The sequence below is a fragment of the Pseudopipra pipra genome, chromosome 20 (assembly GCF_036250125.1).
Source record: "Pseudopipra pipra isolate bDixPip1 chromosome 20, bDixPip1.hap1, whole genome shotgun sequence".
NCBI lineage: Eukaryota > Metazoa > Chordata > Aves > Passeriformes > Pipridae > Pseudopipra > Pseudopipra pipra.
Window position 1 is genome coordinate 11394140 of NC_087568.1, and position 23556 is coordinate 11417695.

Consider the following 23556-nt stretch of genomic DNA (forward strand, 5'->3'; position numbering starts at 1 on the left):
TGTCGTCTGTCAGCCGTCACTGCAACACGCCGGGCCCCGGCTCCCGGGGGGCGGGAAAGAGCAACCGTGGGACGAGAGATGGAACGTCAGCGGGGCGCAGGCCGTGCAGTGGGGCCGGGGCACAGCAACAGCAGGAATGGGAGCAGACCCAGGTGGTCCGGTCTCATCCCGTCGTCATTGGAAGCAACCCCGGGTGGTCCCGTCCCGCAGCGGGTGCTGTTTCCTGCCCCTTTGGGAACAGCACGTCCTGCCCCGGCACTGCTGCCAGGTCACGGGCAGGTCAGGAAGTGCAGGCAGGGTTTTCCTTGGCTGGATGACATCACGCAGCCGAGAACTCCAAGCCTGCAGAGCTTTCCATGCTGGTGTTCCCAGAGCAGTGCGGTGTGCCGGGAAAAGGGCGGTTGCAGTGCAAGGAGTGACGCGGTGCCGGTGCGGGAGAGCTCTGCTCGTGCCATTCCCGGTGCCGACAGGGATGTCCCGTTCCCGGCAGCCCGGCGGCAGCCTGAGCAGGACGTGGTGCCGCCGCGGCCCCGCCGTGCCCCGAGCCCCGACCCGCTCGGCCCCGTCCTCGCAGCCGCGCTGCCAGGGGAGCCTCTTCGGCGGCTCTGTCAGGGCAGCACTGAGCCGGCTGCCCCGGCTCTGGCCGGGCAGGATTTCCCCAGCCCGGGTGAATTCCCCGCAGTGAGAACGTGCCAGCGGTAAAACCCTGGAGCCCGCGCGCCGAGGCGGGCTCGGGGGACTGCAGGCTGGGGACCCCGGGTGACAAATCCTGCCGCGGTGACCTTTCGCTGAGCAAGTTCCCCTGCGAAAAGCACCTCGCCGCGGCTGTGCCGCGCCTTTCCCCACACGGCGTTTGTCCTGCCGCCGCCCACTCTTCCCGGCCTCCTCCTTCGCGTGTCCTCGGGAAGGCGCCACGGGACGCGGGGTGGCTATGGCACTCTGTGCGCAGGTAGGGGAGCACCCACCGCTGCCCAAAAGTGGCTTAAAGCAGTTCCTCAGGGTGCCAAGGCTCACCCCGGGCCGCTCCCGAGGGACCAGGGGCTTCTTACCCGGCGAATGCAGCGGGAGGGTGTCTGTCCCTCGGTGGGACCCCGCGGGGGGATCAGGGTGCCCCCGGGCTGAGCACCACAGTCTCTCCGGGTCCCCTTCCAGCAAGTGCAGAGGGTGGAGGGGGGTCTCAGGGGGTGGATAAGGGGACCCGGGGGGTGTATGGGGGGTGCGGGGGGGTGTATGGGGGGTGGATGAGGGGACCCTGGGGATGGAAAAGGGGACCCAGGGAGGCGTATGGGGTGTCCCGGGGGCTGTAGGGGGGTCCAAGGGAGTGGAGGGGGAGTCCCAGGTGGTGTATGGGGGGTCCCGGGGGGTGTATGAAGGGACCCTGGGGGTGGATAAGGGGACCCAGGGCGTGGATGGGGGTTTCCGAGAGGCTGGGTTCATTGCCAGTGGGGTGGCCTGAGGCAGGGATATGGCAGTGGACCGTGGGGGATCATCAGGACGCGGTGCTGAAATGAGAAGTGGCAGAGGGTGTGTGGGGGGGCTGTGTGAGGGGGCGACAGGGATACTGAGTGGGTGACAGCGGGTATGGCAGGAGGCATAACTGGGGGTGTCGGTGTGGGGGTGTTGGGAGGGTGATAGAGATTGGTGTGGGGGTGTTGGAGGTGCAGGGATGGGTGATGCTGTGGGGGTGACGGTGTGGGGGTGTCTCTGTGGGGGTCTTGGGTTGTCGGTGTGTCGGGGTTGGTATGTCGGTGTCGGGGAGTCGGTGTGTCGGGGTGGGGGAGTCGGTGTGTCGGGGTCGGTGTGTCGCTGTGTCGCGGTGGTGTGTCGGTGTCATTGTGTCGGTGTGGGGGTCCCGGTGGGTCCCGTTCGGTGTCGAGGGCGGGGCCGTTGCCCGTTGTGGGCGGGAGGCGTGGCCATGTTGGGGGCGTGACCATGTAGGGCGTGGTCATGTGAGGGGGCGGGGCCCGGCGCACACACGTGTCCGGGGGCGGGGCCCGGCGGCGTTTCCGGTGCGGAGCGAGGGGTGGTGAGTGCGGGCGGGGGCACCGGGGGGGGGGCGGGGGGACGGGGCCGGAACCTGAACCTGAACGGGCCTCCCTCTGCCTGCAGCCCCCGCCGGCACAGAACCCTCCTGGGTCTGGCACAGACCTCCCCGGGTCGCGGGGTGTCCGCTCGTGGGGGCTCCCCGCGGAGCCAGGCTGGGAGAGCTGGGAGTGTTCATCTGGAGAAGAGAAGGCTCCAGGGAGATCTCAGAGCCCCTTCCAGTGTCTAAAGGGGCTCCAGGAGAGCTGGAGAGGGACCTGGGACAAGAGATGGAGGGACAGGACAAGGTGAAATGGCTTCCCACTGCCAGAGGGCAGGGTTAGATGGGATACTGGGGAGGAATTCTTGGCTGTGAGGGTGGGGAGGCCCTGGCAAAGGTTGCCCAGAGAAGCTGTGGCTGCCCCTGGATCCCTGGAAGTGTCCAAGGCCAGGTTGGACGGGGCTTGGAGCAACCTGGGATAGTGAAAGGTGTCCCTGCCCATGGCAAGGGGATGGAATGAGATGAGCTTTCAGGTCCTTTCCAACCCAAACCAGTCTGAGATTCCATGTATATGCTCCCTTGGGTATTCTGGGTGGTTGTGGGGTGTACTCTCAGTGAATGAATGTGTGAGATGCACCTTTAGATCATCATAAGCAGTCAAAACAAACGCATTTTGTTCTTTTCCTCCTTTCCAATTTGCTTGTGCCTCTCATGTGCTCATTTTCCATCCTTCTGGAGAGCTATGCATGCCTGCTTGGGCATCACCAGTGAATCTGGGCTTCACTGTGTGTCCCTGGGACCAACTGCCTCGAAGCAGAATTTTGGTGCTTTCTGACAGACATGAGGACAAACATTGGTAGGCTGTGGTCAGCTCACTCAGTGTCAACAGGTTCTTGGTGGAGTGGGGCCATTTATTGTATTCCTCATCAGGTTTAGGACAGTTTTTTTACCTTGTTTGGGGCCAGAAGCCGTGATTTCTCTGAACAGACTGCATTTCAGTCAGCTTGGACAGGAGGTTTTATGAGGTCTGTCCACCCTGTCTCTTTGTTCTGGATTTAGTTCTAAAATTCAAGTTTTCTCCCATGTTTTTAACCAGGTGAAAGTAGGCTTGTGATGTGGTTTACATCAGTGTGTTTGCCTGTGTTGGTGGGGTTGGGGGGCCAGCGTAACATGGCTGTGAGTAACGTGTTCATATGAAAAATCATGGCCATGCTGTTATAATCAAATAGGGGAAATTCTTTTATTTTCAGTCTCTGGAGATACAGCCAGAACTTTTCGTTCACATGGCAGCAGCAAACTCTTCTCCACCTGGTTCTTTGGATGTAAGCCAGCCTGGGTTTGCAAAGGAGATCCTGGGAACTAAACTGGAGGTCAAATACCTCTGCTCTGATTGCAAGAACATCCTGAGGCGGCCGTTCCAGGCACAGTGTGGCCATCGCTACTGCTCCTACTGCCTGAAGAAAATCATCAGGTAACTGTTGTGCCTTCAGGATGGACACAAAATGCTTGAAAAGGTATTTTCAAGATAAAAAGGAGAGAAAAAGTCTCATTTTCAGAGCCCTCTCAGCGAGGGAGCTGTGTTTAATCATTGAGGTTCAGCATCACCTCTTCTCTAAGGGAATGTCTAATCTCTGACTTGCCTTCATTGTTGCTTCAGAGTTCCCTTTTCCATAATTTCCTGGATTGTTTTTGCTGTTCTGGAGGCAATCCAGGCATATCACCCATCTCCCTCAGTCTTCATCACAGCTGTTGAATGCTCCTAAAAGTCATCATTTGGTTGTTGTGTCAAAGTGGAAGAGATTTAAGCACAAGCTGGCTTCCAAATAAGTTTCCTTGTGTTCTGTCTCACTCCTGCCATTAAGTGAGGGAAGCTTAATAGAATGGTTAATCATGAGAAGAAAAAAGAGTTAGAAATAGGCATCAAAAATACACACAAGGAAAGGCTCAGTGTCGTGTTTTAAAGATAGAGAAAGCTCTTTGATTTTGTAAAGTTACCAGAAGTCACTTTATTGCTAAATCATAAATCAATTCCTTTTTGTTGTGTTTGATGATTATTTTTCTGTCTGATAGTGCTGGACCTCAAAAGTGTGCCAGCTGTATCCAGGAAGGAATATACGAAGAAGGAATTTCTATTTTGGAAACAAACTCGGTAAGAAAAAATGCACTTAAGAAAAAAATTAACATATCACTGGTGTCACTAATTGCAGTTTTTGTTTAAAACATGGGCTCTGAGAACCCCTTATTCCTAGGAACCCTTTTCTTCAGTAATGAGAGTGGTGACTGCTGTGTTGGCCTCCCCGGTGCTGAAATCCGGGTCACGTGTGTGTGGTGGTGCCCTACTTAATGCTGTCACAGCAATTTGGTTGCCATTAGCACACCTCCAGGGCTGCGATGGGGCAACTGGCCTGGGAGGAGTCTTCAAAAAGAATTAGGAGTCCTGATCAAAACTGCAACCCCTCAGTAGTATTTGTGGTTTGCTTGTTTTTTGCCCTCCAGGCTTTCCCCGACAACGCGGCGCGGCGGGAGGTGGAGAGTCTGCCAGCCATGTGCATCAACAGCGGCTGCACCTGGAGGGGCACCATCAAAGAGTATGAGGTACAGGCCACACCAGGGCTTGCCACGTCTGCACCCTTCTTTCCTCCATGTTCGGGGAAGGCTCGGGGGTTACCTGTGCCCACTGAGGGTGGGGTGGGAGCTGTCAAATCCCTGGGCTTCACTGTAAACTGGCGAGATTCCCGGAGCGAGGGTTTGTGTGCCCTGCTGAGGGCACAGGCTGGACTGAGACCGTTTCAGGTTTGCTTGCGAGCATGTCGCTTCCATGGTGGGAGCTACCTGCTATGTCTCCAGCTCCTTTCTGCTATAAAAGACTATCAAGAAACGGTGCTGTGCCATGAAGTTGTTGTGAATTTCTCTGCATTATATGAACCTAAAACCTCCTTCAGATCCATCAGCTCAGGGAAAGTGGCCTGGCCATGACCCTATTTCAGCTGTCCCCATAGCTACCAGGGCAGTGTGACTGAGCACTGGCTGGTCACCCATCACCCTGTTCTGGGCCACAAGCCTGGTTTTTCGACCTCTTCTCAAGGAGCCCACTAGCTTTTTAATCCAGGTTTTAGTTGTGGCCATGGGTGCCTGGTCCATAGCATGTGAATCTGTATTCACCTGTGAAGCTTTGGTGCTCCCGAAGGATAGTTTTATCATCCCTCTTGGAATGGCAGAACCACCATGGGGAGGGGTTGAGATAAGAGGGATTTTATTTCCCTCTAACACTTGCCCCAGGTCAAGATTATAGCCTTGTGGTTCACAGAGCTCTGGTAGCGACTGAGATGTATGTCAGGAACAGGTTTCACCTTGGTTTGTCGAGGCTAACATTGGGATTTTCTCTATGATGCCATTGCAAGGTGGAAGGAAGAAGCAACAGCTGGCGCATCAGGCCTGAGCTTTCAGCCCAGGCTGCTGAACCTTTTAGCAGAGAGGTGCTTCTGGAGCTCTGCTTCCTTGTCTTGCTCTCTGAGCCTTCTGCTGTGTGCTCAAAGTTCAGTCCAGAGGATGAGGGTGTCGGTGCTAAATGGCTCTGCTGCTGTGAACCCTCATTCATAGATCTGTGAGAGACTCATGGTGTGGATGTGGGACAAGAAATGTCAGGTGAAAAGCTTAACACTGCTGCAGCATGGAGAGTTTGGGGGTTGCATTTCAGGCAGCAGGGTGTACCCTGATTCCAAGGTTCAGGCTGTGCTGCTGGTGCCTGCATATTGTTTGCTTCATGCTTCAATTTCTGCTGGTGTCCATAAGCCTGATGCCCTCTGCAATGATTATAGTGAGCTCATCTCCATTAGACTAAACCAGATGACGTCTGTCAGCAGCTTCCAGTGCTGAATGTGCTGTGGCTGATAAGCTCTGCTGAACTTCTTCTGGGTTTAAGAAAAATCTTAACACATTCCTGCAGAGCTCAGCAAAAATCATCAGCTACCAAAGGTCCTCCTTGTGTGGCCTAAAAATATTTGAGTGCTTGAGTCTGGCCAGGGCTCCCCCTGGGATTTCAGAGGAGCAGGGAGCTGTCCTGGGATCAGGCTGACTTCTTGCAGGGCTGCAGGTGTGTGTGATGCCCCAGAACCTTACACACAGCTGCTGAAGAGCTCCTGAATGGATGAGGCTGTGCCTCTTTTTTCCTTCACACCTGATCTTCCCAAGCCCCAGTTTGGTGTTTGCTCAGACAAAGGGTGTTTGAAAGAGGTGGGCCCCATAGCTTGTGGGTCTGTGGCACACCTCTCCCGTGCCAGGGGTTTGTGAGTCTCCACCGTCCTGATTTTTGTGAGTCTTAGGGCAGTCCTGTGTGTGTGAGGGTTGTGGGGGTTTGGAGCAGTGCTAGCTGGTTCCTCTCACAGTTGATTTGCCTCTCCTGCCTGTCTGGTGGCATTCAGCCTAAGGGAGGAGGTTATTTTGTGCTGTCTTGGGAGAAGCTGGTTCTTTCCTGGGAACTGGTGGGAGGAGGCAAGGTCTGGCCTGTGTTATCTCCTCCCAGCTGCCCGCCAAAGAGCTGTGGCGTTTAGTCAGTGCTGGCTGTCTCCATGCTGTCAGAGCCGTGTGGCTGGGAAAGGAGGCACCGAACAGCTGCGTTGGCCCAGAGCCTCTCAATACTGTGGACTAGTTAAACCCAGCCTTCAGGGCCACAGCCTAGAGCTGCCTGGTGCAGGAGGGTTGTATCCGTAGCTACGCTGTGGGTAATGTCCTGCAGCGGCTCAGCACTCCCACTCTGGAAAGTCCCTCAGAGCTATTTCTGACAGGACATGGAAAGTCCCTCAGAGTGAATTCATTGTTTGCTAATTTAAAAGTCATGTGTTGTACTGAGAGAGGCTGCTCCCCCCTTGCAAATCAAGAGATACTGTCACTTCTGGTTTGTTAATCTTATCAGGGCATGCACAGGGTAAAAATGTTCTGCAGCTGGAAAGCTCAAGCTTCAAAAAAATGAATAGAGCTGATGTCAGTTTTGCTTTCTGTTCAGGCAGACTAGAGTTCACCTCTCAAAGGGACATACAAAACTGAACGAGTGCAGTCTGCTTGGTCATGACTTGCACTTCTGTTTCAAGCTCTGTAGATCACATGAAAACTTAAGTTTAGGTTTAAAAGTGCATTTTTCAGCCTTTGTAAGTATTTAGTGGCATTTGAATAAAGCAATTTGTGGTGGGGCTGAAGGGTTTCTTCTCTCTCATTAGTGACCTTGTTTCCTGTATGGGTTTCCTGATGAATCTGCCTGCATGTACATACAGAACAGAAGGCTGTGGGCATGAGCCTTTAGATTCAGGTGGAAAGTCCAAGAAGGGATGCAGAAACTAAAACCAGCCTGTTAGAACAAAAGCAAAGAGCCCAAAATGTGCCCAGTGGTATCCAGGCAGAGGGAGTTTGTGGTACCTCGGCTCTGATGCATTTCTCCTCTTGCCTTGCAGTACCTCCAGCTGCCCACGCCCCTCTCTTGTTTTATCAACATATCCTCAGTTCTCGTATTTTTGTTTTTCATCCCACCAGCTCCCATTTTTCACCCTCCCTCCAGGGCTGAAATGGGAGGAGGGGGCTGTGGAGGGGGGTCAGCCTCGGCATTCCCCTTGGTTGCCCCAGACAGGGGATTTAACTGTGCCCCCTTCAGCTGGGAAGAAACAGAATTATCTGAGACATAAGGAACTTGAATTGACCAAGTTTAGGAAGAAGAACTAATTTTTAAGCTTAATCCTGACAGCAGTATTTAAATTAAGTTTTGGGGGGCAGTTCTAGGAAAACAGATTGGCTCAGCTCCTGAGGCAGTGTGACTATCAGCTGTGGGGATAACTTGGCCTAATCCATGCTGGAGGGGATGTGGTTTCCTTGAGTTTGTTGTTGACACCTTGGTTTTAGAGAGTTCGCTGTAAGTGAAGCTTGGAAGGCTGTGGAAAGTGCAAGACTCAGAACTCAAGTGATGTTATTCCAAAGCCTGTGGTGTCGGAAAGGATGTTCCTTCTGGGCTTCCTGGGACCAGGAGAACAGGATAACTGGGCAGTTCTTTCCTGCCCAGTGTTCTTACTGAGAGATGCTGGAGAACCCCTACTGCACCTGATGTAGGGAAAACTGTCCCCCTTCAAGAATGCTTCTCGGGGCCCTGAGCCAGGGCCTCCCACTGCCCCATCACCTTGTCATGCCCCCCTTTCCCAGCTGTACCCCAGGAATGGGGTGATTTTCAGCTGAGACGGAAACTTCATCTTCAGGCTTTTGCACATTTCTCAGAGCAGAGCTGCTGGTCTTTGGAGCTCCTTCACCTGGCTCCTGCTACTCCAAAGATGTACCTCTGAGTGTTGTATCAGTGTTGTCTGTGTGGGGTACAACACTCAAGATGCTGTGGCAGGCATGGTGATGCCGTGTCAGGGTGACCAGCCTTCTCTTTAAAACTCAGTATAGCATTTGTTGTCTTTTTCTGAAGGTTTTGGCTCCAAGTTCTGGCCTGGTGGTGAAGTGCAGTTTGCAGCCAGCTCCAACCTGAGCAGCAGGACCAGACCACTTTCTGGTGGGAGAATCCCTGACTTGCATGTGCAGGTGACCAAAAGGACCTGCTGCTTTGGTAAAAGGGATCTGACACATCTTTGTTTTCCAGAGCTGGAGCCGCAGACACATCCCAGCTTCCCTTACAGTCCCCACAGTAGTTTGTGTAGCTGGCTGCCCAGGCCCCAGGCGGTTTCCCTTCCAAGCCCATGGTGGGAGATAAAGCCACGGGGAGCGCCAGAGAGCATGCGTGGGAGGGGGTTGGAAAGCCCGGGCTGTGGAGGGTCTGCTCTTCGTTTCTAAAACCAGCTCAGTCTTCTTGTGGTGGCCCAAAAATTAACAGTTTTGGCATCTGCCCATTGGAGAATGAAAAGCTGTCAGTCACAAATTTGAAGTGGAGGTGAGTGCTGTGTGTCCCTTCTATACCTGAGGAAACCCCTTGCCATGCATGCAGCTGGGGGGGTTGTAGGGCCAGGCAGATGTTCTTTGGGCTCCAGGTGTCTGGCAGGAGCCAAAGCCATAATCACACACACACACCCCCTTGGGCACTTCCAACCTCTTGGACAGCAGAGAGAAATCGAGTTTGAAATTAAGCTGCTTACCACAGGCTCAGCCTCTCCAGCATGTAAAAGACACCTCTCCCCGTTGAAATATTTGTCTTATCTCCCCTTTTCTGAGTGCCAGTGGTGTCCTCAGCCTCACGCTGTAAGAACCCTTCTGTTCACAGCCTTCATCTCCACACTGCCTGCGGGGCAGAGGAGCCACCCTTGCCCCTGCCCACCATCTGCAGCTCCCAGAGCTTGGCCAGTGCCAGCACCATCCTTCTGGCGTGGAGGTCAGGTAGACCCATGAGAACTTCATCCTGAGGCTGTCCCTTGTGATCTGAGTGGTTAAGGTGAAGCTTTGAGTGCTGGAAAGGAGGGAGATTCTTTCCAGGAGTGTTGTCCTGGGAACTGGTCAGTATGGGCAGTGCTTTCACAGAATCACAGGGCGGGTAGGGTTGGAAGGGACCACAGCGGCTCCTCTGGCTCAACCTCCCTGCTCAGGCACGGTCATCTCAGAGTACGTGGCACAGGACTGTGTCCAGATGGTTCCAGAATATCTCCAGTGAGGGAGACTCCATACCATCTCTGGGCAGCCTGTCCCAGTGCTCAGTCACTGCACAGTGCAGTTCTTCCTCGGAGTGTGGCCGCCAGCCCTGCAGCACCTCCGCAAGCACACAGCAGATATGCCATCAGAGAGGAATTCAGATCCTGGCTACAAACCTGCTGGTGCCTGGCATCCTTAGTGTGGCCGTGTGACTGATGTCACCTCCCTGATGACAGAGTGTTCTCCAGTAGTGACCTCTTTGGGTGTGAACAGCATATCTTGGGCATTTTGACACGACCAGGACTGTGACTGTTAATTGTAGCCTGGAAGACCTGCAGAGTTGTCTCTAATCAGTGTTCCCAGTTGCTTTGACCCTTCCTTACGTGTCAACCAGCTGTTTAAGGAGACTCAGTGTAGTCCAGCGCCGTGATTTTTAATTTCCTTGGCAAGCAGATTTAGTCCTTTTGGTTTTGCAGTGCAGCTGGCCATGTCCAAGGTGGGGAACAGTGGAGCTGGACCAGGGCAGGGTCAGACTCAGGCTGATCTAAAATGCCCTGAGGGTCCAGCCCTGGCTCTGTTTTGGAGTAGAGTTTCCCTAGGAAAATCATTCCTCTGTGGTGATAGAGGGATTTGGAAAAAGCACGCTGGATTGTGCCACCACCTCATGCTTGTCTAGTTCAAAGCAACCAGGGAAAGGCAGAGTCTGTTTTAGGAAATGATGGAAAACCTGATGCTGCTTCAAATGCATCTCATACCCTTTTCTGCCTTCAGAACCTGCTCTTGCCTTCACACCTGTCTTCAGTGCCGGAATGCTGCTTTGGTGTCCCTCTGCCAACAAGCCCCAAAGCAAAGCCTCTCTCACATCAGCCCTAAAAGCTGATGAGTAAAACGTCAATGCCAAAAGCAAGAGTTCCTGACCACTTCTGTCATCAGCTCGGGTGGGCACTGGGCAGCAGTGAGGGAGTGCTGTGTTGCCGTGCCCTTGCTGCCCTACACCCACCCAGCTGGAGCCAACAGCAGCTACTGATAGGAACTTCGTCCTTGGTTTTGACAGTTTCTTTGAGGTTTGATTATTTGTGGTGCCAAGTGAACTTGCTTGGATCTGTCACCAGCATGTCCCACCAAAGGGAGAAGTTTGCGTCTGGCACCAGTTTGTGTGAGTCTCAGAAAGCTCCCATTCCCACTTGGCACTGGGAATTACAGACTGGGTTCCTGCCTTCCAGCCTTGTGTTGCTGGTTCCATGCAGTAGCACAAGGACTGAGCCTGTGGTCACCATGGGCTTGGTAGCCTAGCCCACCTGCTTGGGGAGAGGTTGGAGCAGGCCTGGCATAGAATCAGCTTAGGACTCTCCTGGCATTAGGAGCTCCAGTATGGAACGGTTTGGTGACTTCAGAGGAGCAGGACATCCCAAAGTATCTGCCCTGTGTGGCACATTCCCATCTTGGAGACTCTGGAGCCCCTGGGGAACTGTGAGAGGTGCATGAAACAACTCGTGCTTCTTGGCGCAATGGATTCGGGTTCCCTCAAAACCCTCTCTTTTACACTGGAGACCCATTTTCCTCTACGTTTTCCTCTACAATTCCATGGGCCCATCCTTTTCCTTGTAGCCAGGCTAAGATGGTGAAGGAGCCAAGTGCTGGACATGGCAATGCTGGGGCTGGAGATTGCCCAAGCCCTGACAGCCACCAGTGTGCCCTGTGCCATGGCACCTGGCTTTCCTCTGCCGTCCTGGTAGTTTTCCTTCATTTTTGTTGCTCCCATCCAGCTGCCAAGCCCTTGAGCTGTGTCTGCTTATGGTTGCTGTTGTTGTGCTCAGAGCAGACTAACAGACTGACTTTCCAAGACCAGGAGACTTTGCAGGAAGGCTGCAGGGTGCAGCTCACTGTGAGTCTGTCCTTCTGTCCCTCTGCCAGCCCTGCCCTTTGCTGTGACCTTCCCGCAGGCTCTGGCAGAGGTATCATGCAGCAGCTGCTTCAGCAGTGGTGTTTCCCAGCCACCTGCCTTGTTGCTTTGCTGGAGGGGAACCCTGTGTCACTGGTGGATTCCCAATGTGGTTACAAGAGCTCCTTAAAACTGGACCTGTGTGGATGTGGCAGATAACGAGCAGAGCAGCTGGGCAGCAGGGGCACCTCCTGCTCTGCCACCAGGGTATGGGGATAATGATTTCCAGCAGAAACCTCTTCCATAGTTGAAGTCAAGTTTAGCGACACCCTAAGAGGTGAAGTGGCAATGAGATTAAACTGCAGCTTTCGCTTTTGTCTGAAGCAGAGAGAGGGGAGCAGCTCATCCTGGCATTGTGATAGAACCACAGAATATCCCAAGCTGGAAGTGACCCACAGGACCGTCTGGTCCAGGTCTTGACTCTGCCCAGGACACCCCAACAATCCCACCCTGTCCCTGAGAGCACTGTCCAAACACTCCTTGAGCTCTGTCAGCCTTGGGGCCGTGACCACTGCCCTGGGGAGCCTGTTCAGTGCCCGACCACCCCATGGGGGAAGAACCTTTTCCGAGTATTTAACCTAAACCTCCCCTGGCACAGCTCCAGGCATTACCTGGGGTTCTGTCACTGATCCCAGAGAGCAGAGGTTGGTGCTGCCCCTCCAGAGAATTGCCTGTCTGCTGGTGGTGGGTGATAGACAGGCTGCTGTGGGATTGTCTCACTGTTTATTATTAGGGAGTGAAATCGATGTGCGGATCAATCAGCAGTTTTGGTTTTAATGGGGTGGGAAGAGCCAGATGTTGCTGACAGGCTTTTAACCTGGGTTGATTTTCCTGCTCCTGCTGTTGGATGCTGCAGGCTGGCATGTGCCTCGGTGGGTGAGAATCAACACTGAGGTCACCAGAGATTAGCCCTGAAGGTCTGAGCCAGACTGTTGTCTTCCAGCCCCCCTTTAATTCTTCCATGGCTGTCCCCTCCCTCTGACCCCTGTCTAACTTGATTTCCACTCTAGTTCCTTCTGGGAGAGGATCAGCTCTTGCCTAGCCCTGCTCGCAGCCACGGCTTTCCAGAGCTCCGGAAAACATTCCCAGTGAATGCCTGGATGACAGTGGTGCTCGTCCCTGTAGCAGGGGCTCACAGATGTGGGTGTAGGAAAGGTGTAAACAGAGGGATTGTCCCATTCCTGTGGGAGTGGAGTGTGGCAGATGAGGCTCAAGTGCCAACCTCTGCTCTCGTTGGCTCCGGGGTGGGGTGGATTTCTTCCAGCAGTGATACCATCCATCTCTGTTCTGACACCCACATGGGGTGGGAGGAACAAGGGATTCCAGAAGAGCCTGAAACTGTTTATACAGAAATGTTTGTCTGGAGGTTTGGATCTGCGCTGGCTGAAGCTACTGGGTGTCTTAAATCGTTTACATACAGAGCAGTTGCATTGTGAGCTCGGCAGGGCTGGTTTCCTTCCTGTGCTGCAGGCAGGGCTGCCTGCTCTTGGGTGTGGTGCTGCCGGGAGTTGGAATGGAGGATAAATGCTGGGAGGTGGGGAGTGTAGAGGGGGTGGTAGTTTTACACTCAGCACGTTAGCATGGGAGACCATATGTTTAAAATAATCTCTTTTAAAATAGTTGTCTCTACAGTGAAGTTTCCTTCCTTCAGCCAGACCGTCTGTCCTTCTGCCAGTGCTTTGTGGGTCGTGGGGGAGATGCTATCGGGTGTTTCTAGCATAGGAGAGCACTAGGTGGGTAGAAGAAAGGGCTCAGCCCCTCTGAGTGAGTGGGATGAGGGCAGGCACTTGGCCTCCTCCTGCACAGGCAGAGGTGTCTGTGCTGGGAGAGTGTCCGTGCAGGCAGAGTTGTCCGTGCAGGAAGAGTGTCCGTGTGGGCAGCAGTGCCCCCCGCAAATCCTGCTGGCTGGCTGGTCACCAGGGACATGCAGTGAAGCTCTGAGCCTGGTTACTCACTTAAAGCATAAAAAGGAGAGAGTAACCAAGAAGCCAACGCTGAGCCACTGATGGTTTCATTTTCCGCTTTCTGATGTGTAACAGGGTGAAGTTTTCCCCCATATGTGTTTCCCCCCCTCGCCCTGCCCCAAGACAGGACCTTCTGTCAATAGAGACTAAATGTGAACAAGTTTTCAAACATCTCGTTTCAGACAGCTGCATTAGAAATGCTCCTTGTTGGTATATTTTCTGTCTCTACTATGGCAGGAGACTTCAGTGCCCTTATCTTTTAATCTGAATTTTGATCTGCATATTCATGGTGTTTCCAATGCCTAATTTCAGCTGGTCAGTGTGTAAAGAGAAGGGTTAGGCAGTGTGGAAACAACACAGAAGCTGGGGCATATTCCAGCATTCCCAATTTAGCTGGCATTGCTGCCCAAGAGTCTGCTGAGGACAGAGGATCATGTTGCCCTGATCAGTTGCTCAACCCCTCTGGCCATCACACAGCCCATGAGCTCTGGCTGCAGGGGCAGGTGCTTGTGTGCAGGGACTGCTAAATGAAACAGTTTAAAAATACTACAGCACTCAGCTGTAATAAACTATAAACCGACCTTCAGTGGGGCTTTTATGTAGAGGACAAATATCTCATGTTCATTTTTTCACAGGCTCATGATGAAGTCTGCCCTGAATTCCCACTGACTTGTGAAGGCTGTGGGAAGAAGATTCCCAGGGAGAAGGTATCCATCCAACCCTGTGCCGTGGAGGTGTTTGTCCCTATGGGCTGAGCTTGGCATTCTGGGAACAAGGAGGAAAACTGAGTCCATTAGGAAGTGGAGTGGAGAGAATGATGGAGTGGCAGCTGTTAGTGTGGATGTGACCTTTCCGTAAGGCTGAAAGTACTGGGTGGGTGTGAGGGAACGTGACTCACCAGCGCTTGCAGGTCTGCACTGGTGCTGCTGATGACACCTCATGTCTGGGAGCAAAGCCTTTGTGGGAAAAGCATGCTCATGGGTTTGTGTCCTGCAGTTATGGCAAGGGAGCCCATCTCCAGCTATATTAATTGATTTCTAATTAACCATCTAATGGAATCCATGTATGTAGGATCTCTGTGCTGCTGGCTCCTGGGACAAGGCTCAAAAGTCTGAAAAATCAAAGTTTTGGAAAAACATATTCAGAAAGCACATTCATCTGAAACCATCCTGCCTGCTATGGGCAGATGTTTTTTAGTAGCAGAGCAAGGGAACAGAGGCAGCAAAAAGAGGACCAAAAGAGTTCTTCTAAATGGGCAGTGTAGGGCACGGCTGGGGGCTGGCAAGGCAGCCCAGCTTGTCTGGGGGCTGGAGTTTTGGGTACAACCCTGCTTGTCTGCACGCTGGAGCTGAAGCCCTGCAAAGAGCTGGCTCGTGGGATCCCCATGGGTAATCTACTGTGTTTAAATTTTAACTCCTTTGTTTATCTCTCCAAACTCTTGTTGATTATCTGCAGCCTTGTTAACTCTGAGTAACCTGACACATTACACAAGCTAGATGGATCTAGAAACCTTTAAAAATGTAGTTTAAAACCAGTTTTAATTGACATCTGTTGTAGCAGATGTAGGAGTTAAGTGGGGAATATGATGGTTGTTCAGAACAGAATTCTGGTATCTGTTGAGAGGTGTATCAAACTCAAGCTGATGCTGTGCCAGTGCTTGGTGGATTAATCATATGCTGTGTGGGAACCCGAACAAGTCATCTCAGTGCTGGGGTGTTAGTGTCACCTCTCTGCAGAAATATAATGCTGGGATGGAGGTAAAAATACCAACCTGTGGCACATCCTCACCAGTGTTATCTGAAGTGCCCAAAATGAAATGTGTCCCTGTTTTGTGGGGTTGTTCCCTCTGCCTCCCTTTCCTCAGCCCTTAGGGAAGGTTATTGCTCAGCATGTGCAGCTTGTACCTGTGCTGCTTGCTTTTTCTCCCTTGTATGTGCTGGTGAACAGTGAGACCTCCAGCCATCAAGAGAAGGAGAAAGTAAGCTTTCTTCAGAGGTCAGGGCTGTATGTATATACAGTGAAAGTCATGCCTGATGGCAGGCAGTGCCCAGGTTTAGCCAAGCATGGTGACAGCTAGTGATTAGCCTTGGGTGTTCTTCAGCTCGACTCAGTTTCCCAGATGTCAGTGAGATGAAAAGGGAGCACTGGGGACACATCAGATCTAACAGTGTCTGTCTTCCTTCCTTCTTTCCTTTCTAGTTTCGGGACCATGTGAAGACCTGTGGCAGATCCAAAGTGCCTTGCCGGTTCGAGGCTGTGGGCTGTGCTGAGGTGGTAAGGGCTCCTCTCTTGGTTTACCTTGAGGCTTTTCAGTCCCAGTATTAGAGTTCACCTGCAAGCTGCTGTTGCCCAAGCTGGCCCAGGTGTCTGTGTTCAGGTAATTGAACAAAGAGAGGTTTTAAACCCTTTGCACATGGAGCTTCACATCGTCTGCTGTGGAGAGTCTGAGTATCGCATGAACTTCCTGTGGAACAAAATCTCCTCCTACTTGAGTGCTTTGGGACTCTGGTGGTCATGCTGCTTTCAGGGGGACAGGCTTCAACTGACAGAGGACAGGGTTAGATGAGACCTTAGGAAGAAATTCTTCCCTGTGAGGGTGGTGAGGGCCTGGCACGGGTTACCCAGAGAAGCAACGGGAAGAAGACGGGACTTGGAGCAACCTGGTCTAGTGGAAGGTGTCCCTGCCCATGGCACAGGTGGGACAGGATGAGCTTTTAAAGCCTCTTCCAACCCAAACAAGTCTGTGATTCTGTAAGCAAAGAACTGGGGCCAGGCTATATTTCTCCATGTCACTTAGTTTTCTGAGCTCCCACTGGTGACGTTCATATAAATCTCTCCTCTAGGGGGGTTACGTGAGGCTTATTCTTTGGTGCTGTTAAGCTCATCTGAGAGAGCCTTTCTGAGGGGGTGGAGGAAGGCAGAGCCAGACCAATGTGCACAGCTGGAGAAGTATCCAGCATCCCTCATTGTATGTGATTTGAAACACTTCTAAAACAAAACAAAAACCCACACCACCCCCACCAAAACACATTTTTTATCTTTCTTTGTTTTTTCCCCTTTATAATTTAAAATTTTTCCCCTTTATAATTTAAAACTGGTGTCGTGACCTCGAGAGGAGGAATTCGTTCTGTGAATGATGACAATGCAAATTGTGCAGGCCGAATAGGGGATGTGTTTCTCTTCGTGTAGGTGGAAAATGAAAAGCTCCTGGAACATGAAAGCAAGTGTTTGGCAGAGCATCTCTACATGCTGCTGAGCTCTGTGCTCAGCCTCAGGGCTGGTGTTGGGGACCTGAAACCCCTTCCTGCACTTTCCTCATCGCAAAACAACTCCCCGCTGCTGGCAGCAAACTCACTGTGCTCAGAGTCAGAGCTCTCCCGGTCCCTGCAGCTCTTAGGAAGGTGTGAGGCCCTCGAGAGGAAAACAGTGACCTTTGAGAACATTGTCTGTGTGCTGAACCGGGAGGTGGAGAGAGTGTCCCTGACAGCCGAAGCCTACAGCCGCCAGCACCGACTGGACCAGGAGAAAATCGAAACGCTGAGCAACAAGGTGTGTAACTGCTGACCTGGGGCCTCCCAGCACTTCCAGCAGAGGCTGTTTCCTATTTCCTTTCCATGTTATGAGCTAGCAGAGCTTCACCATCTGGCCCTGAAACTCCGCAAATCTGAAGGCAGAACTAAAATACCCCTTGTGCCTGTGCCCAACCTTCAGCAGCTCCCTGGAAAAGCTGGGGACTAAACTGACTTGCATAAAGCATCAGATCTGTGTTAATTATCAAGTTGGGCAGACACCAAGGGGTTCCTCCTCAGCAAAGTTTTCCAACAAGAGCCAGAGCACCCAGGATTTCACTGCATCTCCCTGAATCCATGGGGCCGTTTGCCTTCCAGATGTTTCCAAAGGAGTGCTGCCTTTGCCAAAGGAGTGCCTTCATTGCTGCTGCCTGCAGCATTGTGCCACGCACAGTCTGAAGGTGTGAAGGAGCTGCCCACACCAGTCTGCTCCAGCACAGTTCCTATGGAGTGCTCCCAGTGTTCCTGGCACCCAGAGCTGTGCCGTTTGCAGTGAACCTGTGCTCTCTGGGCAAGGGAGCTGCCCAACTGGCGTGACCCTGTGTGAGCTGGCAGGGACAAACCTTCCGGAGGGTGAAGGTCCTTTGCTTTCTCAATTTAGTTTTGTCACAGTGCTGAGTTATTGGGGGTTTTTTCTCCTCATCCTCACTTCTTGTGCTGCTCACCCAACAGAGTGGCTCCTTGGGAGGATTTTTCCACTGTCTGTGGGAAAGCTTCCAGCTCAAGTACTGAGCTGTAGCCGTGAATCTTCTCCAGAATGTCGGGGTACAGAAGGAAGCCTCAGTGAATTGGCTTATGTTGCTTGATTTCTCCCTCCTATGATCCCTGTCTTTTCTGGAGAAGGTCTCCCACTAAGGAGCAGTCCTGGAGGGGATGTAGAAGTGTGCTGGTACGTGCAGGTGGTGCCAGTGCTGCCAGTGTTGCCGGCTCTTGCCAGACTCACAGCCTGCGTGTTTCTGACCAGGCTGCACCATGTGTCCCACTGAGCAGGTCCGGCAGCTGGAGAGGAGCATCGGGCTCAAAGACCTGGCCATGGCAGAGATGGAGGAGAAGATCCGCAACATGGAAGCTTCCACCTATGATGGGGTCTTCATCTGGAAGATAACGGAGTTTGCCAGGAAGCGTCAGGAGGCGATAACAGGCCGCTCCCCTGCCATCTTCTCTCCAGGTGTGCAAAATCCCCAAAACCTTTTGTGTCTCAGCTGGGTGTGGGGCTTGTGGTGGGTCCTTCGCTGCCAAGGCCAGGTTGGATGGGGCCCTGAACACCTGGTCTAATGGAATGTGTCCCTGCCCATGGCAGGGGGTTGAACTATCTGATCCTTGCATAACCCTTTTGTTAGAATTAAAATACTCAGAGACTGTAAAACCAACAATAAAATGGTTAAGAAAGGGAGGAAATATATATTAGAGCCCCAGAAATATATTTTTAATGCCTAAAGCATAACTATGCAAGAGACAATGTCAAAATAAAGCCCAAACCTTACCTAGGGAAGTGCTCAAGTATCTATCAGAGGAAGGGGCTCTCCTCACAGAGCTTCCCCATCCCAGCACTGGGACAGTGAGCAAGCAGCACATTGGGATCTAGTTGTTTTCTTGGGAAGGCATTTCCCAGATGTGAGCAGTAAGCTGAAACCAGCTCCTCACACAATTCCCTGGCAGAGCTCCAGCTTTGGGGTGCTCGTGCAGGCAGCAGTGTGGTGCAGGTATTTTAAGACCAAAACCTGGCTCCTCCCAGATTCCAAACTTCAGAGCCCTCAAATTTCATAGGGATCTTCTGGTGCCAGGCTATGCTGGGTTGGACCCTCACTCTTCCTGTTCTGCACCTCTCTGACAGCTTTCTACACCAGCAAGTACGGCTACAAGATGTGTCTCCGTGTGTACTTGAACGGGGATGGCACCGGGCGTGGGACCCACCTGTCCTTGTTTTTTGTGGTGATGAAGGGACCCAACGACGCACTGCTGCGGTGGCCCTTCAACCAGAAGGTGGGTCTGGGACAGAGCCTGCTGTGCCCAGCCATGGGCCTCTCTGGTTTGGCATCCACTCAAGCTTCTCATCACTCTCACTCTGGCCCACTTTGCAAGGAGGAGAAAGGACTCTGTCTTGGCTGCCCTGGGGATCCCCCGGGTGTGCTGAGAGCACCAGGTGTGCTGTGGGGCAAGGGGGTGACATGGGTTGTTCAGGACCCCACAGAGCATCTGCAGGGGTTGAAGGCGAGGGAAGTTTGTGGTGGCCTCGGAGCTTGGTGTCAGGAGCTCAGATCCCAGCTCCTGGGCCCTGCAGGTTTGGGGAACATGTGGAGGCTGAGCAGACATGCATAGATCCAGAGAGGGAACGCTGCCTTTCGCAGGGGAAAGCAGCTCAGGGAAATACCTGAGTGCAGTGTTGGTGTTGTGAGCAAGGTGTAGGTTTCAGTCAGTCCGACAGCCCTGTGCTGCCACAGGGAAGTTTGCAGTGACAGGCAGGATGTGGGATGGTTTCTGCAGGATGTCACTGAGGTGACATTCTCTGCTGGCCCCACTCGGAGGCATTTCTCTGCAGTTGCACGGGGTGGCTGTGGCTGCTGGTACCTGCACCTGTTACAGTGGGTCACTGGGCTGGGCTTCCATGTGCCTGTTACTCAGCCACTCCCTTGTGTTTTCACCTTCCCCCACAGGTCACCCTGATGCTCCTGGACCAGAACAACCGGGAGCACATCATTGATGCCTTCCGCCCCGACGTGACGTCCTCCTCCTTCCAGCGCCCTGTCACGGAGATGAACATCGCCAGTGGCTGCCCCCTCTTCTGTCCTGTCTCCGTCATGGAAGCCAAGAACTCCTACGTGCGTGATGACGCCATCTTTATTAAAGCCATCGTGGATCTCACAGGCCTCTAACCCTCCTCACCTTGGAGCAGTGAGCGTGGAGCCAGCCCTGCCCGGGGCATCCCCCGCTTGTGCTGCACTTCAGGCAGGTCTCGGAGCAAGGAGGGGGCACGGAGTGGAAGGGAAAAGCCCTTCCCGAAAAGGGACCTTCGCTCTGAATGGAAACGAGGTGTCTGATCGGAACCCTCTTCCTGAGGAGAGGTTTGGGTGGACATTGGCAGGCTGTGGGATATGGAAGATTTCCTGCAGGGACTTGGGCGTCTGAACTGCTGCTCTCTGGGCTCCCAGTGGAAACCAATGCAGCTCTTGTTCTACCAGTTTAGTGTGCATCCACGGTGCTCTGTAGTAAAACAACAGTTTGCCCTGCCCAAGCTCCACCTCCTGTGGATTTTGGCTTGGCCGTCTAGGACTTCCTTCCAAGATCTCCATGTTCCTGTAAGTTGTGTGCTGCTGGGTGCTCCACACTATGGGGGACAGGGAGGGTGTGTGGCAGCCGCGGTGCAAGAGAGACACGGACTGGTTTGATGCTGGGTTGATGCAGTCGGTGTCTTCAGGGGGTGCGGAGCTGCGGGGCAGGGGAGCCCTGAATCCAGCCCTTGCTGGGAGTGGGATGGTTGGTGAGCGCTGGGAGTGTGGAATGGGGCAGGAGGTGTTGCTGCCCAGAAGGGAGCCTGGAATAACACCAGGGATGCCCATAGAGAAAGAGAAGTGAATCTACCCTGGAGACCGTCCATCCTGTGCCAGCAGAGGAGTCTGACACAGGGCTCAGTATGTACCCTGAGAGCCCGGGTCCTGCCACTCTCTGGGCAGCACTGGGCAGGGTGGGGGCCAGGCTGGGAACTGTCTTTGCTCACAGGCAGATGCTCTGTGCTGGCTTCCCTCCCATCGTGGGGCAGCTGCACCAGCCTTCCCAGGGCTCTTGCCGCTGCCAAGCTCCACGTCTGTCTGTGCCTGTGCTGCTGTGTCTGTCTGTCTGGGCACTGTCACCTCTGGCTGTGGCACTGATGGACGGGGCACGTCTCCTGTCTGCCCATGCAGTGGGCAGTGCCAGCCAGCCCCTGCCCTCCCCTGGGGCCTGCAGCTACCAGCAGCAGCTGTCCCTGCCCATCGCTGGGCTTGGGAGTCGTGGGCCAGCTGGTTCCTGGTCAGAGCACTCTGGAGCTCTTCCTCTGCTCAGCCCCCTTTGAGCCTGCAGCCACCTGGGTAGGACCTGGGGGCTGGAGAAGTCCCTCAGTGAAGTGTGCTGTCCCCTTTCTGTCCCTGGGCTCCTTCCCTCTGGGCAGCACATGTTTAACACCCATGAGAAAATCTCTCTCTCAGTGTTTGTGGGGAAGAACCAGCTGCCACATCCCTGTGTGGTGCCAGCTGGTCCTTCTGAAACTGTTGTGGGTTCCTGAGCCAGGGTGGACTTGAGGCTTTGTTGCCTTCTCTGCCTGTGCTTCTGGCACCTCTGTCAGTACCCCAGGAGATGTTTTGTTGGTGGCAGGAACCGGCTGTGAACACCCCTGCAGTCAGTGATCAGGGGCCCTGGCTGGCTCCTGTGGGCAGCAAGGCTGGAGCGTGGCCATCATCCTCCATGGCAATCCTGGATTGCCCTGAAAGGGAGTGGCAGCTGTGCTGGGCCTGCGGGCTTCGAGGCTGCAGGGGAGGAATTCCCAAAGGCCCCCTGCTGCCAGCAGCTCCTGCCAGGTGCCCAGCCCTGGCCTGATGGCTGCAGAGTCCACCCTGCTTGTGGTGTGTTCCCACCTTGGCTCTGGCACAGCCACCCTGGCAGGGCCCAGGACACCATTAGGTGAGGGGCTGTGACCTGATGGGGATCCCTGTAGGGTCTGGCTGTGCCCCCACACACTGGCACTACCCTGACCTACCCCTGGGGCTGTTTGAGGTGTCCCTGCTGCTGCCCAGGTTGCTCGGTGGTGCCCAGTGTCCTCCAGGCTGATCTGAACCTCCCACAGCCATGGCTGCTGTGCTGACCAGGAGCTCTCCCTGTCTTTGAGCCCTCTTTGGAGTCTTTGTGTAGAACTTGTCACACCTGTGTGTGCAGGGAGCAGGAGAAGGGGGACAGGAGCCTGTGCGGGACAGAAATGGCAGGGGGAGGAGGCAGGACCCTTCCTTTGTGCAAGTCCCCTCCAGCCTGTCCCATGGGACATATCAAGCCCTGTGCTGCTGCTTTCACCCTGTGCCTTAGGAGGAAAATCCAGCCTAGCAGAAGCCCTGCTCCCACCCACTGCAGCTCTCTAGGGAGGCTGAGAAAAGCCTGGGAAGGGAGAGGAAGGTCAGCTCTTCTCATTGAGTGGTTGTGAATAAAGTGTGTTATGGGGGGGGTGCTTGTTCTGAGTTGACGTGAATGTCTTTGCTCTTGAGGTGCTGCCTGCAGCAGGGCTGGGGTCTCCAGCCAGGTAGTGCCAGGAGTGGCTGTGGAGACACTGGCTCAGCTGGGGGAGTCTGGGTGGCTTTCAAGGTGGGAGATGGTCCCCTCCTGTCCCAGCACATGCCTGGAAGGTTGGTGGGAGAGTCCGTGCTGCGAGCAAAGCTCAGGCTGAGCCATTCCAGCCATGGTGGGGCCAGGGGGTTGCTACTGGTGGAGGGGACATGGCCTGTCAGCCCCTTCCTGGAGCTTTTCCTGGCCGTGCAAGGATGAGGAGGATGAGGCTGCAGCTCTGGTGCTGTAGATGCTGTCTGGGCCTTTTTTGGGTTTTAGCAGCTCTTGAGCTGGCAATAGCAATTGTGTCCATGTGCTGCAGGCAGGAGTCCAGCCCCTTCCTGGGCTCAGCTCTGCCAGCCTGGCCATAACGTGGGCACATGCCACCGCTGGATTTTTGTGGGGTTTTTTCCCTTTTTTTCTCTTTTGACCACACCATCTTAGCCTGGCACTGTGAACTAAGTTGTTTGTTTTGTTTTTTTTTTTTCCTTGAGGATGTAGTATGGTCAGAACCACTAATAAAACCTGTTTGAACAGCATTTTGTGTATGAACTGTGGGACGCTGGGGCAAGATTGACTCACGGTGGGGGGATTTCTGTGCTGTGGGCTCTCCCCAGCTCCTGCCTCCCTGCAGCCTGGGGCAGCTGCCCAGCACCAGGGGGGCTGGAGCAGGAAGGGAAGGAGCTGGAATCTTGCAGCTGGAGCTCCACTGGGCCAAAGAGCCGGTGCAGTGGTGCTGGCTCAGTGTTAGCAGAGCAGAACCACTGGAAAGGCAAATCCAGCACTCCTGGGTTATAACAGCTCTGAGCTCCTCTGGGACAGGCTGCTTTTCCCTCCCTGCTGTTGGGAGTCCGGTGTCTGCAGGATATCTGTTCCTGCCCATCCCGAGCTGCAGCACCTGCCCTGGGACTAAACCTGTGTGGGGAGCAGCAGCCTGGTGGCCTCTACTCACTGTGTGTAGAAGAGACAAACAGAAGGGATACCCATGGGCGTCTGTCCCCTCCTGGGAACCCCCAGCTCCATTTCATAGTGGCTACTGCTGCACCAGGAATAAGCAAAGGGCTGTGAGGGGTCAGTGGCATTGCAGCTCAGGATGCTGCTGTGGCTCAGGAATGCCAACCAGCAATAACAGGGCTCTCCGCTTACCTGCTCCATGCCTGTTAGTGCTTGGAAAAAAATATA

General features: G+C 53.8%; 1 protein-coding gene across 4 annotated transcripts; it reads left to right on the top strand.

Moving 5' to 3' along the window:
- Positions 1-366: 366 nt before the first annotated feature.
- Positions 367-22913, top strand: TRAF2 (TNF receptor associated factor 2). Of its 4 annotated transcripts, none has more exons than XM_064677326.1 (10): positions 369-949; positions 3274-3494; positions 4094-4172; positions 4520-4618; positions 14158-14229; positions 15722-15796; positions 16712-17071; positions 18082-18259; positions 18926-19074; positions 19746-22913. In XM_064677326.1, the coding sequence occupies exons 1-10, from the start codon at positions 932-934 to the stop codon at positions 19962-19964; spliced, it is 1470 nt and encodes a 489-aa protein (XP_064533396.1). In that variant the 5' UTR covers positions 369-931; the 3' UTR covers positions 19965-22913. The 4 variants fall into 4 exon arrangements, with proteins under 4 accessions (XP_064533399.1, XP_064533396.1, XP_064533398.1 ...); XM_064677328.1 differs by lacking the exon at positions 369-949 and adding an exon at positions 1962-2026; XM_064677327.1 differs by lacking the exon at positions 369-949 and adding an exon at positions 2082-2330.
- The last annotated feature ends 643 nt before the right edge of the window (positions 22914-23556 follow it).